Source organism: Lygodium microphyllum, chromosome 13 (assembly GCF_053477565.2).
Source record: "Lygodium microphyllum isolate KBCC chromosome 13, Lygodium_microphyllum_v1.1.10, whole genome shotgun sequence".
NCBI classification, from domain to species: domain Eukaryota; kingdom Viridiplantae; phylum Streptophyta; class Polypodiopsida; order Schizaeales; family Lygodiaceae; genus Lygodium; species Lygodium microphyllum.
The window spans coordinates 149,534,657-149,547,408 of record NC_141147.1 but is presented as its reverse complement, the minus strand read 5'-3'; the positions used below and the strand labels follow the sequence as shown (position 1 = coordinate 149,547,408).

The window sequence follows — 12,752 nt, the reverse complement described above, 5'->3', positions numbered from 1 at the left end:
AGGTCTCGCTCTAGTTGGGCCAAGAATGTTCTCTTCTTCCACCATGTGAGGCGTCTAAAGAGTATCTGTGCCATTGGAGGTGGAGATTTTGATGAATCTCTCATGTAAGCCCTAATTTATAGTAGAAATTAGAGTTTGACAGTCACCTTGCTAAGTATGCTCAGATTTGAAGGTCTAGAGACTTGAATTTCAATCATTGAAATAGGGAGATTTTAGGTGATTCAAGATACTATTCAGCCAATGATGATTTGTGGTTGAATTTATCATCTAGGGAGCAGGGTGAAGGCCAATTCCCTAGACTTTTAATAGTTTGGTGTATCTATTCTTTTTAGGTACATTTTGTTACCTGGGTCTTAAGTGTAGACTAAGTGTTCCCTTGTGATTCACTTGATTGGTTTTGTTTTTGTTTTTGGTTTTGAGTTTGGATTTGGTTTTGGTTTTGTGCCTTTTTGCCTTACCCTTGGTGCCCCCTTTGAGAGATGGTGACAAAAGCCCACTCTAAGGAGGACATACTATGGAACTAATCGAATAACCGAGCCTAACATAATAACTGACACTCGAACTCATAGAACGCGGGCACAGTAAGTAGTTGTGGTATGAAATGGAAATATCTCTTAGGGGGCTTGGTCAAGAACAATGTGACGTGGTTGTTAGGGAACTTAGGAGCCCTTGTGGTGGAGAACTCAACAAGTAATTGCCAATATTCAGCCAATTTTGTGATTCTATATTCTTGGAGCTCATGGTCAAGATTTATACAATAGGTCCTATTTTGAGCCGCATAGCATTTAGTCAAGTGTTCCCACCGCTCGGATAGAAGGTCAAAATGGTATAATTGAAAATGAAACTTTGGGAGTAATCCATGCATTGACTCAATGTTGGTGGAGGCATTTCTAGCCTTTCAAGAATGAACAACCTCATATGGAACAAGGTAAGGGTTTGGTTGGGGTTTGAACCTGTGGATGGTGTCCCACGTGCCTCATCAAGTTTGATGAAGTAGTATAGTTAGACTCGTTAAAATGAGTCCTGTTAGTGAATGCTTGCTTGGGTGGTGAGGAGGAAGAACTATGAGGTGCCAGATAAGATGGGTAAGGTGCATAATAGGTAGGAATAGGTCACGATGGTCCAAAAGGTGCCACCTGAGGAGGCATTGGGACTTGGTAGCCTTGCCTAATTCTAGGTTGAGGCAGAAGGAAAAAACCAGTCAGTCTGCTAGGTAAAGCCATTTGGGCGAATTGTGGTACTAATTGATCGGCACTTCGGAAAGCTTGGGAGGGTATACCATCCATAAAGCTTGAAAGTGTGTGAAATGGAGGTCAAGCCTACCTCATTGGTGCATTTGCACCACCTGAAAAGGTCCTAAAGGATGTGTCTATGTTTTGTGAATCCCCTTAGTGTGATGCAAGATTTCAATGCTGGTGTATTCATAGTGAATGGAGTGAATTATAATGCAGTGGAAGCAGTGGGTGGTGTGGAAGTGTGAGTGAACTCATTAAATTGATTTTCTAAATTTGTTCTTTGAAATTGAAAAGTGGATGAAGATGGAAATGAAGAATGCAATGTTTCACTACTTCAAATTGACCTTGAGAAGCAAAACTTGAAGGAAAAGTGGGAGAAGGAAAACTTACAGAAGGGCTTATTGATTGCTCTTGTATGCACCTCTTCTTGTGTTTACATATGGAAGTTGGTCCTCTTCAGGACTAAAAGTGTTGTGAATGGATTGAACTATTTTTTCATCCTTCTACGTATCACCAAAATCTTACAAAGTAGGGACTTGAAAAGATGAACTATAAATGGGTATACTTGGCATTGGAGTGAATGGAGGGGTAGCAAATGAAGGTTTGTACTTTGTGCCGGTTTCTCAGTGGAATGGCTTGTTCCATGTGGAGTATCCGCCCTTCTTGCAAATTAGAATAAGATCGTACTCAGCTCGCATCATATGTTCTTTGGAACCCATGGTAGTTTGATATCTCTCCTCTTTTGTGGGATCCTTGTAGAGCAAGTTGTGAAGTCCACTTTTGCTTGGGTCTCCAAGTAGAGGGTTCTAGAGACTGAAGCGGTGTAGACATATTTGAAGTCATCTTCTCTTTGTGAACTTGTTTTTGATGACAAGCTCTCCAATCAATAGCCTAGCTTTCTTTAGTGAGTACTTAGCTCTGATACCATGGAAATAAATACTCGTCTACAAATAACAAACACAACAAAGTATAGATTGATAAAAGAACACAATTAGGATTAGGGTAACTCAAAGACAATGGACATTGAAGAAGACAATGAATGAATAATGAATGCTGCATATATATGATGCTCAATGCAGCGAACAAACTATACAAATGTGAAATAGTTACCCCTGAACTCGTGTTTCTAGGACTGGGGTAGAGTATGAGTTGGAGAGAGTGTCCTACTCTAACGGATCCCGAAACATAACAGAGTCTTTGGAGATGTAAGGCAATAGCAAACATAGCTCAAAGGAGGCTGGATCAGTGTCTGATGAGCAGAATCAGCAAAAGGCAGATCTGTTGATGATGTGGCAGCAGGGTGACAAGGTGCAGCAGCAAAATGCAGGTACAGCTGCTGACATGGCACTCTTGGTGGCAATCTGGAGCAGCAAACACAGATAAATCTGCCATGTGGCAGCTGGCAATGGGCTGGAAAATCCGAACAGCAGCAGCAAATGGTTGTATGGCAGTGAATGCAGGCTGGTCAGCAGTGGACAGCAGTTGCCAACAGCTGGGGAGTGCTGGACGGCAGGCACCAACAGTATTCAGCAACTTGAACTGAGATATCCTCCATGTGGGGTGCGGACAGGAGAGTTTTGGCACCAGTAATCTTCATAAATGAGGCTGAGTGGTGGACAGCCGGTCTAGTAATAGATGGATGTGTCCTCCCAATTAGGGTTTGACTTATGGGACATAGACGCTCTATAGGATCATGTTTCTTTTGAATAAAGTTTGGTAATTTTGGGTTTTGGGGCTGTTATTAAGAGCTAATGAAGTTTAGGATGCATTTTTAGCTGAAGAGGTGATAGCTTTCCGAATCAGAGTGTAAGATGTGCTAAAATGCATCCTTCATACTTTGGCTAGTACATTGAGTGAGTTTATTTGTCTTTGTATGCTCCTTTTCAAATATTTGACAAAGAATTGTGGCTTTTCAGAGTTATACTAGTTTAAATGAGATGGGCTATTTTAATTAGTTGGTCTATCACGACCCAGATTGCATCATAGCCTCTAGTAGTATGGTGCAGTCTGACCACAAATTCCCTAGATATACCAGTCGCTTTAGTTTGAGTTTTCACAATGGGCATGCAGGCCTGCATGTCTATGCTATTTGGCTTTGTTAAGCTGCCTTTGTGGGCATTGGTCATGCACATAATTTTCCATAAATATATTAATGTGCTTGCAATAAAAATACATGCTAACCAGGGGCAAAGCCCTACGTATGTACTATGCAAGGGTGTCCTTGAGGTGCATCATGGCCCGCACACAATTGTCTCGCAATGATCCTCGTTATCGGAGACATTTACTTTACCTTGCTTGAAGAATAATGAAATACATTTAAGTTCTTTACATCTCAATTGCCAACTTTTGGGTGTTTATGGAAACAATGCTCTTAGTGTTGTGGGGTTCTATCTTGGACTAGTTGCCAAATCCTCTAGTAATGCTAATTGAGAGAAAGATAGAAGTTAGTCCAGGTTTTTGAAAAACAGTGTGTTGACGTTGAAAAATTTACTAAGAATAACAAACACTTTGTTGGTTGCACTTTTGGATAATGTCTCTTATGGCATATAACTAGATGAACCCACCAATGAGGGTGTCAAATGAATTTTCCTAATGTCGTACTGATTCTTAGTGTAAGCTATATCCTCAAGCACAGATGAGCAGATAGCATTCATCTTAATAGCAACAAGGTCACACTTGTAAACCTCTCGAGCAGGGCATGTGCAAGCATGCACTCAATATTGCAACAGTGTGGCCTTAGTCACTTGGTTGGTGAGGGTGTTTGGAACACCGAAAAGAATTTGCATTTATGTCACACATTGCTAGGAAATACACCTAAGATTTTGTAGGATCTCAAGGACTTGGAATAATTGTCTTCTTTGAGGGAGAAGTTGGCTCTTTGGGATGCAAAGTGGAAAGTGGAAGGGACATGATCCAAGCACACAAAAGACCTATCGGGAGCGGCATCTCAACCCAAGAGACTCAAGGTTGCCATAGGTGGAAGTTCATCCTCAGGTCTTGCAGTGCCCTGACTATTGGTATCCCATACTTGCCTCCAGCTCTTTCTTGCACTGCAAGCTCTGTGAACCCATCCTACAACGAGTTAAAATACTTGCAAGTAAGTCACACTATCATTTGGTCCAATCATGTGGGGCAGCTCCAACATACTTGCAAGTGAGTCACACTGTCCTCTAGTCCAATCATGTGGGGCACCCTCGTCCTGCACATTGCATCACCCCCTGTGGTTGCTAAAAAGCAAGGAGCCCCCTTTTGTGCTAATGGGCAATCTTCTTCATTGAAGGAAACATGGAGTGGAAAGAAATCACTTAGATACTTAAGACCTAGCTCCTCCTTTCTTGGTTGATCCTAAACATGGACCATGCTCTTGTGCCAATGATCTTATACCCCCTCCTTCTCAAGGGGTGGCTCAACAGGCTGTGTCCTTGTGGCTTGAGGCTATCTAGCTAACCCCTTTCCTTAGCTACTTAGTCGGCAGTAGCACCACACTCTGGATGGGTGTCATGGGTGTAATAAGATGTGCAGATTCAAATGCGATGCTCTCAAGAGATGTGTCAAGTTGTGGTCTTGTAGGGTAAGCTGTTGATCATGGACACCATGGTGGTCCTAGTCTTTCAATGGGCATGTCAGGTTAAAGTCCATGATGGGGTCCATGTAAGGGCTCTGCCTTGGCCCTGTCTCACATGATGCTATGTGTTCCGCAACTCATCATAAGAGAGTGCTAGTTTGGCCTGCTACCTCACTCCCTCTGTTTGTATGCCACCTCTCCACCACTGCCTCAAATTGCATACCGTTTTGAGTTGTGTGCTAGAAGACATGCTGCCATATGATTTCTATGTTTGCTCCTATTCCACCTTTGGATGCAACTGTGCCATTCAAATTGGCTGCAGGCAAACCAACCACCTATTTGCACATACCTCCCATGTTGCCCTATTTGAGATGGGAATGGACACCAAAAGGATGGACCATCACGGTCTTGTGATGCTTCACTAGTTTTCTGCATGCCATTGTATCGTGCATAGAAGACTAAGTTGTTGCTTTGTTACCGATGAACAAAAGCCATATTCATAAAGAAACTGAAACATAGAGGGATGCACGTGAAGCCTACCTCCCAGCTGTAGAGCCAAATAGGCTCACTGATGTGCTGGGGACCATCAACATAACAAGCCATGTTCACATCCCAAGAGCTTCCATCCAAAACCACTAACCCATCCCATCCTTGTGTATGGACATGACGGCCCATCGGACTGGAGTTCAAGTGTGCTGATCACACAAGATGCACAAATGAGCTTTGGAGTGGCGATTTTGGGACTTCTCACAACCACCCTAGCCTAAGCACACATTTGCACCTGGTCATTGAATGGCCTAAGTCTATGACTGATGCTGCAGGAGCTCATCCTAGACGTCCAAGGATGTAACATGGTTGGTTCTAAAACTTGGCCCCCATTCTAGATTTCCAAGAATGTAATACTGTTGGATCTAAAAATTCATCATGATGTAGTCTTCTCTTGTCTCTCTCAAAGTAGCTTCATTAAAGTGCCCCTCTTGCAGAAAACCACTCCCTTTTCTCTTTTGATTGCAAGTCACTTTGGTGGGAGACAAGTCATTTATTACTTATTATAAGTTTCAGTTTTTGAAGAAAAAGCATGCTAGCATACGTTTTATTGTGCATTTGCTTGAAAGGACTTTGATCTGTTTAGAGCTTTTCCTACCCTTCTTTTTTTTGGGTGGCTTTACAATTTTGCACACACAAACCTTAGATGTTGAAGCTTTCTAAGTTTCACAATTTATTTTGCAGCAAACAGCAATTATGAGCTGGGTAGGGGAGATACTCAAAATCGTTCTCAGCCTTCACCCATACCAGCATTGGAGAGTATGCGTGTAGTTCAAGTAGCTTGTGGAGGCTATCACTCAGCTGCTTTGACTGGTAAGTTTTTCAATGGTTGTCTTTTTACTTCCAATTTTATATGTTAAGATATGGGCTTGATATAGATGGGCTAGACTAGTCACATAGTTTACTTGTTTAGCGTGTCAAATTTGTCTTTAAGCAAGGATATTATGTGAGAGTGCACAAGGGAAGCAGAAGCAATAAGCATATGGACTCATGTTCCTGCAACATGGAGGTGCTATGCTGAAACTTGACTGGCTCAGTCTGCCCTCAAGGCATTTTCCTCCCATCATATTTGGGAGGTAGCCTGTAGAGAACAGTCTTCACCAAGTGTGCTTCTGGAAAAGCAGCCTGCATGTTCTGAAGCTGATTCTGTATAGTCATCACTTGGAGAAAATCTTGCATTGAATTGCCTCAAAGTGAATGGTCTGAAGGTGACTATACAGAAGAACAACCTGCTTGGTAGATGGAGCCTTGCACATGAGCTAGAGCTTGGTCCACTTTTTTGGAGATGTTCCACAGGAGGTAACTTCTGGCAGGACATCTTTAGAGATGCATTGAAGAAGTGCCAAATATGCTCTAGCATTGTCATGGTCCCAAAGGAGGTGGTTCTCTTTATAATCCTGGTCATCCAGTCATTAGATAGTGATGTCGGTCAATGAGGTTGGGGAGCTGATCCAGAGATGATATAGTAACCAAACCCTCTTCTACGCAAACCTAGCCTTTGTAACAGCACTCCAAGTTAGTACATGGGAGTGCCATTAAGAATGAAGACAGAAATGAGGAATGTAGAGAGAGATACCGGTGGCAACTAAGTGGTCAAAAAGCCCGAACAAAACACAACAGTTCAATAGTTCATAAATCATAGTAGTCATATATGATTGCAAAACCTAGAATAGGATCAAGAATAAACAAAGTTAGATGTGAAAGCACTGAATCAGGTATGGAAGACCCTCTGTCAAGAGTGAACAAAGTTAGATGTAAAAGCACTGAATCAGGTATGGAAGACCCTCTGTGAATCACAAAAATGTGATGTCAGAGTGTGAAATGTGCAAAACACAGGGTGTTAGACAGTCAGAAGCAGCAAACATCAGCATTACATCCCAAAACATAAAGGTAGCAGGTGTTTAGAATAGCAATGATGGAGATGAAGCAAGGAGAAGAGGTGGTGATGCAGTCATTGCTGCCCAAGGAAGAACAGTTTAAAGAGGGCTGAGCAACACCCACACACCCAGCCACCAAGCTTGAAATGCAAGCAACTGGAGGTCCAAGTCAGTGAAATGCAGCCATAAATGACCTGCAGTCAGCCAAATGTAAGTAAAGGAAGCCCCAAGGTCTAGTAAGCTAGACGTTTGATACCATATGAGAGTGCATAGGGGAAGCAGAAGCAATAAACATAATGAACAATGAACACAAAGAATATAGAGCTTGGGTAGATTTATGAATGAGAAAGCCCAAGAATGAGTACAATATCAAAAGGATAACAAGCACTCTGATGTCCAGCTGTAGTGCCTCCAGTCCCTCTCTCCAAGGAAGCAAGCTATGATGCAAGACAAGTGTGAGGACAAGTGCCTATATATAGGCAACATTGAACAATCCACAAGGGAAAGTATGTCAGCATCAGGTCAGCCAGTCTTCAATGCAGCTGCCTAGGTGTGAATTGTGCGGCCCCAGCTGCCTAATATGCCATCCCATAATGCCCACTGAAATCTGCTCTAATATGCACAATATGTACAAACTAGCATCTTCACCATCTTAGATTAAAGGACTGATTGTCATTTTAGCAAACCAGGGTTTTAATGAGTATGGTGTAACTTTTGGGTGGTTTGACTAGAGTTGTGGGAATGTTTGAGTATTCATGCATGGTGGTTTCTGTATTTCTAATCATGCAGTGGTTTAGCATATTTAAGTATCACCCATGTCATGTGCCTGCCATACATAAGGATGCATGCAAGAGATGCCTTTTAGTCTCAACAAACCACCCTCCTTGTATTAGCAAAACCATTGTTTTTATGAGTAGTGTAACTTTTTGGGTGATTTTACTACAGCATTGGGAAGGTTGAGGAGTATCATGTATGGGGGATCCTTCATTTCTAATCATGCAGTGGGTTAGCATATTTAAGAATCATCCATATCATGTGCATGCCATACATAAGAATGCATGCAAGTTGTGTCTCTTGGTCTCAAAACCCCAAACCACACACCACCACCACCAGTCGAAGCAGAGGCGGATGAAGAAAAGTGCTGAAAACATAAAAACTACATCAGCATGTTGGGGCAAAATGCAGCCTATAGGAGTTGCGAGGCCAAAGGGTGATAGCTAGAGATGACAGGATAGCAGACTAAATGAGGCACCTCATGGATGCAGGCTAGGAAGAACTAGGGTAATATGCAAAAAAAGGATAAGGCTAAGTGGTGGGCAAGCCTATCTATTTATAGATGAGCGGATCATCCCAAATTAGGGTCTCGCTTATGGGACACACATCCCAAAGGTCACCCTAGAGGGGCCAAGGCATCAAACAAAGGGTGCTTTGGTTAGTTGCCAAGTGCAGGACACACAAAGGTGATGAAACCACTTTGAGCCCCCTTTTCTTTTAGTTGGGAGTAATTGTGCCCATGGGAAAAAGTAAAGGGATGGTTGGATCCAACACATCTCAAAACAAACAAGGTATCCTAACCATGTATGAATGTCAATGACAACGTACAAATTAGTAGTGGATGTGAAACCAGCCTTCCTCCTCGGATAGGGTGGTAAATCCTCGATTACAACTTAATTACAGCAGCAAACAATAAATGCAAATCTGAAAATACAAATTTACCTACTGATCTTGGACAGTGTACATCCGATTGGCCCCAAAATTGACGCCCCTTCAGGTATTTCTTTAGCTTTATTGAAGAAAAAGTTGATTTACAATGTGATTCTCCCAATCCCTTTCAGTATTTCAACTCCCCTTACTGTCCAAATTGACTAACAAGTCTTCAATCTATTTTGCCCCTTGATTCGGGCACTCAATTGGCCTTCACCCACTCCATAGAGGATGGAAATGCCCCAAATTCAATGGTTGGTTAGTCCTCCACCTGAATTCAGCTGAAATTCACCTTCAACCTTGTTGAATCCAAGTCTTGGAGCTTCCAATTTTTGGCACGCTTCCCAAGGCTGCTGGTAAACCCTAATTTCTGCAGTAAATTAGGGTTTACAGCAGAGAAATTTGCAATTTCTCAGCCTTCAAGGGTCTAAATGCTGAGATCTTTAGAGCAAGGCTGTGAAATGGCTAGGATAGGAGATGAGAGGGAAAGCTGTAGAGAGAGAAAATTCAGAGTTTTGTTGCGAAGAATGACTGAAAATCAGTCAAGTGCAGCTGCTGCCCTGCCACAACAGCATGTAGATGCAAAGAACTGAAGAAAATCAATCATTTATTGTTGCTACCTTGCCTCAATAGCCTGTAGATGTTGTCTTCTGCTGTTGATTGGTATTCTTTTGCCCTTGGCTGTCTCAGAAGGTCCTCCAATGGCTGCAAATCAGACGAGTAGCCTCCCCTCCCTATCTCTTGCAGGCTGGATGTATAAAAATGCCTCTCTCCAATCTCTAAAGACGTTTTTCAGTCTTGCATGGGTATTTTTGACAAGTGACAGCATTTCCAAATGGTTTTTCTAGTATTTTTTATAATTAAATATTAATTTTCAAGCTTTAAATAATGAAAATTAATCTAATAATTATTTTGGTGCCCTTAAAAATAATGATTGGCCAATAATTAAATTGGCTAGGTAACTTCCATTATTGATTATCTCTCCAATATCTGTGACCATCAGATTTGCGTTAGGTACCATTAAACGCCACTTTTCTAGTGTAACCAACTGACACTTATGGCCAAATGGATGTTCTAGGCCAATAATTGGCAGTAGATACCACTAAGTACCTGTATGGCATAACTTATAGCAACTTTTGCTTTTGACATCCCGTGATTTTCTCAAGTCCCGAGCTTGTAAATTTACTCTAACCCAAGTTACACATCAAGTGTGCAACGTTTACTTAACCATGGGATTAAAAAATAATCCACATGTTAAGTGAGGTTTTAAAAATACATGTCCTCATGATAGCCCTCCCTCTTGAAATCCTTGCAATCGTCCTCGATTGCACTGCCAAATGCATCAAAAGCAAAGTACTACACTGGAATTTTCCATAGGGCATCATAGTCAACACAACATTGCGCACTGCTGTTCAACCATTTCCATAGTTGCACTCGTACGTAGTACGAATTGGTTCGTACTATATGGTTCGTACTATACTGTTGTTGTTGTGGTGGTGGTGGTGATTTTATTGCCTTGATCGATCAACCAAGAAAGATGGTGGAAGCTTGATTAGACTCCTCATACATGTTTTGTTATGATTTATCCTAGAGCCAAAGGCCATACATAAGGTATTCAATCAATTCCAAACGTTTCTAATTGATGTCCCATCATTTTTCACAATATGTTAGTGTCATTAATAAATAAATTCAGCATCATTTGAGAATCATCAAGTAGCTTAATCCTATTGATTTTACCTTTGTTCATAGCTCATTTTGCACCACCCAACCCAAAGCATTAGTACACATTGCTAATAAAACTAGGCCAGAGGATAGCTTGGCCTAATGTACCTTCTGAGAGTACACGAATTAGTGAATGTACCATCGGTAGCTGCTTTAGCCTTAGCAATGCCAAACAAAACCATAACAAAATTCATAAATCTTTTACCAAAACCTTTGGTGGTTTGTTTGGTAATTGTTGGTCTCACAGGTCATTTTGGCCTCTTGTAGACGTTAATAAAGCATCTCATGCCATTTCATCTCTCTCTCTCTCTCAACCTTCTCTCTCTCAAGCATACATGCCTCTTATTTGTATGATCATTCATGTATGATGTATCCACTCCTATGTATGTACTTATAAGTTGTAGTGCATGTTGCGCATGCGGCATATGCCATAGAGGTTTTGGTGTGTTACCCTCAAGTATTCATCTTATATACTCCAATAGCATTGCTATTTAGACTCTTAACATGTGTTCTATCATCTATAGTTCAAAATAATGAAGTTAATTTTTTTTTTCGTACTAATATCGTACCGTACCTTATAAAATCTTAAGGTACCATTTAGTATTGTATTTTATTGTACCGTACCGTACTGTACTTTTCATACCTGACAACTATGACCATTCCATATGCCCAACATATGCTGAAAATTACCAGCTAACATAGCATAACATAAGACTCACAAAGAATCTCAAAAACATTGCCAAATTATCATGTGACATGTCCATTTCTCATGAGCTCAACTCATCTGGCAAAACCAAACCATAGCATAGCGAAAACCAAGCATAAACCATGGGTAAAACATCAATGGTATCATAACATATACTGTTGTCCATGGAACTAGATGTAAACCATTGAAAACCGAGCGTAATCTGATCATAAACTGATCACTTGCTGATCTCAGATGATCATAAACTGCTGCAAGTGTGACTCTCAAAGTGATCACAAACTCATTGCAAAAAGTGACCAGCAATTAGTGCAATAACTGATGTTCAACTGATCCCGAAAGTGACCATAAACGGCTCTCAAGGTGATAAAAAACTAAGTTGAATACCATTGAATATTAATGATCATACGTTGAAAACCAACATTCCATACTCAACCCCTGATGATCATTAACTGATGCTACACCAAGCATAACCAATGCCATACCAAGCATAACTGATTACACCCTGAGCATAACGGATGCAAATGTACAGTGTTAGAGTTGCAGTGAAAACCATATCGATCTGCATATCAAACATAGTGACTAGTACATTGAATAGTGATCTCTTGGCAAACATACTGTTTAGGTATAGTACCGTGAATGTATGCTGAATACATCCGAGATCCACTACATATGAGAGCTGTCCATAATTGGAAAAGTGAAAGTGCTACCTCCCCCTTGAGCATTAGGCAATACTCTAGACCCTTACTTTACTGAACCTGATGAAGCCCGAACTAAAGTCGGCTCTAACTGAAAGGCATCTACATAAAACTGCAACAACTGAGGATAGTCTGCCAAGTCATCCTCTTCCATCCATTTGGCATCCATTGGTGAATAAGTCTGAAATTTCACCAAGTACCTCTTGGAAACTTTACCGTTGACCTTTCTTTCCTTGTGTGCCAAAATCTGCTCAGGTACCAATATTTCATCGAGCTCTTCAACCTCAGGCTGAATTTCAGCAGCCATATCTTCCGGCACAACACCATGAAAAGGCCTCAACAAACTGACATGAAAGGCATTGTGTATCTGCCAATGCGGAGGTAATTTCAGCCGATATGCCACATCACTGATCTTCTCCAACACCTGGAAGGGCTTGTAGTATCTCATACTCAACTTTGGATACAATCTCTCTCTTGCTTTCATCTTTTTCAACCTTGTCTTTTCAAAACACAACAATACATAATCACCCTCTGCAAACTGCAAAGCACGTCTGTGGCGATCAACTGCCCTCTTTTGCTTTTCTTGTGATCTTTGAAGTGCATATTTTATCTTTGGATAGGCTACATCTAAGTTTTCTACATAACGATCAGCCTCAAAGATCTTATCCTTAGTTTGCAGAATAGGTGGTATATTCTTGCCAC

The 12,752-nt window shown here is 41.3% G+C and overlaps 1 protein-coding gene across 2 annotated transcripts in view; it reads left to right on the top strand.

Moving 5' to 3' along the window:
* Positions 1-12,752, top strand: part of RUG3 (Regulator of chromosome condensation (RCC1) family protein) — a 130,266-nt gene that overhangs the window by 84,196 nt on the left and 33,318 nt on the right. For both annotated transcript variants that reach the window (XM_087690627.1, XM_087690626.1), the window contains exon 4: positions 6,031-6,159. In XM_087690627.1, the coding sequence (XP_087546753.1) occupies positions 6,031-6,159 (129 nt within the window). The remainder of the gene's footprint in view (positions 1-6,030; positions 6,160-12,752) is intronic.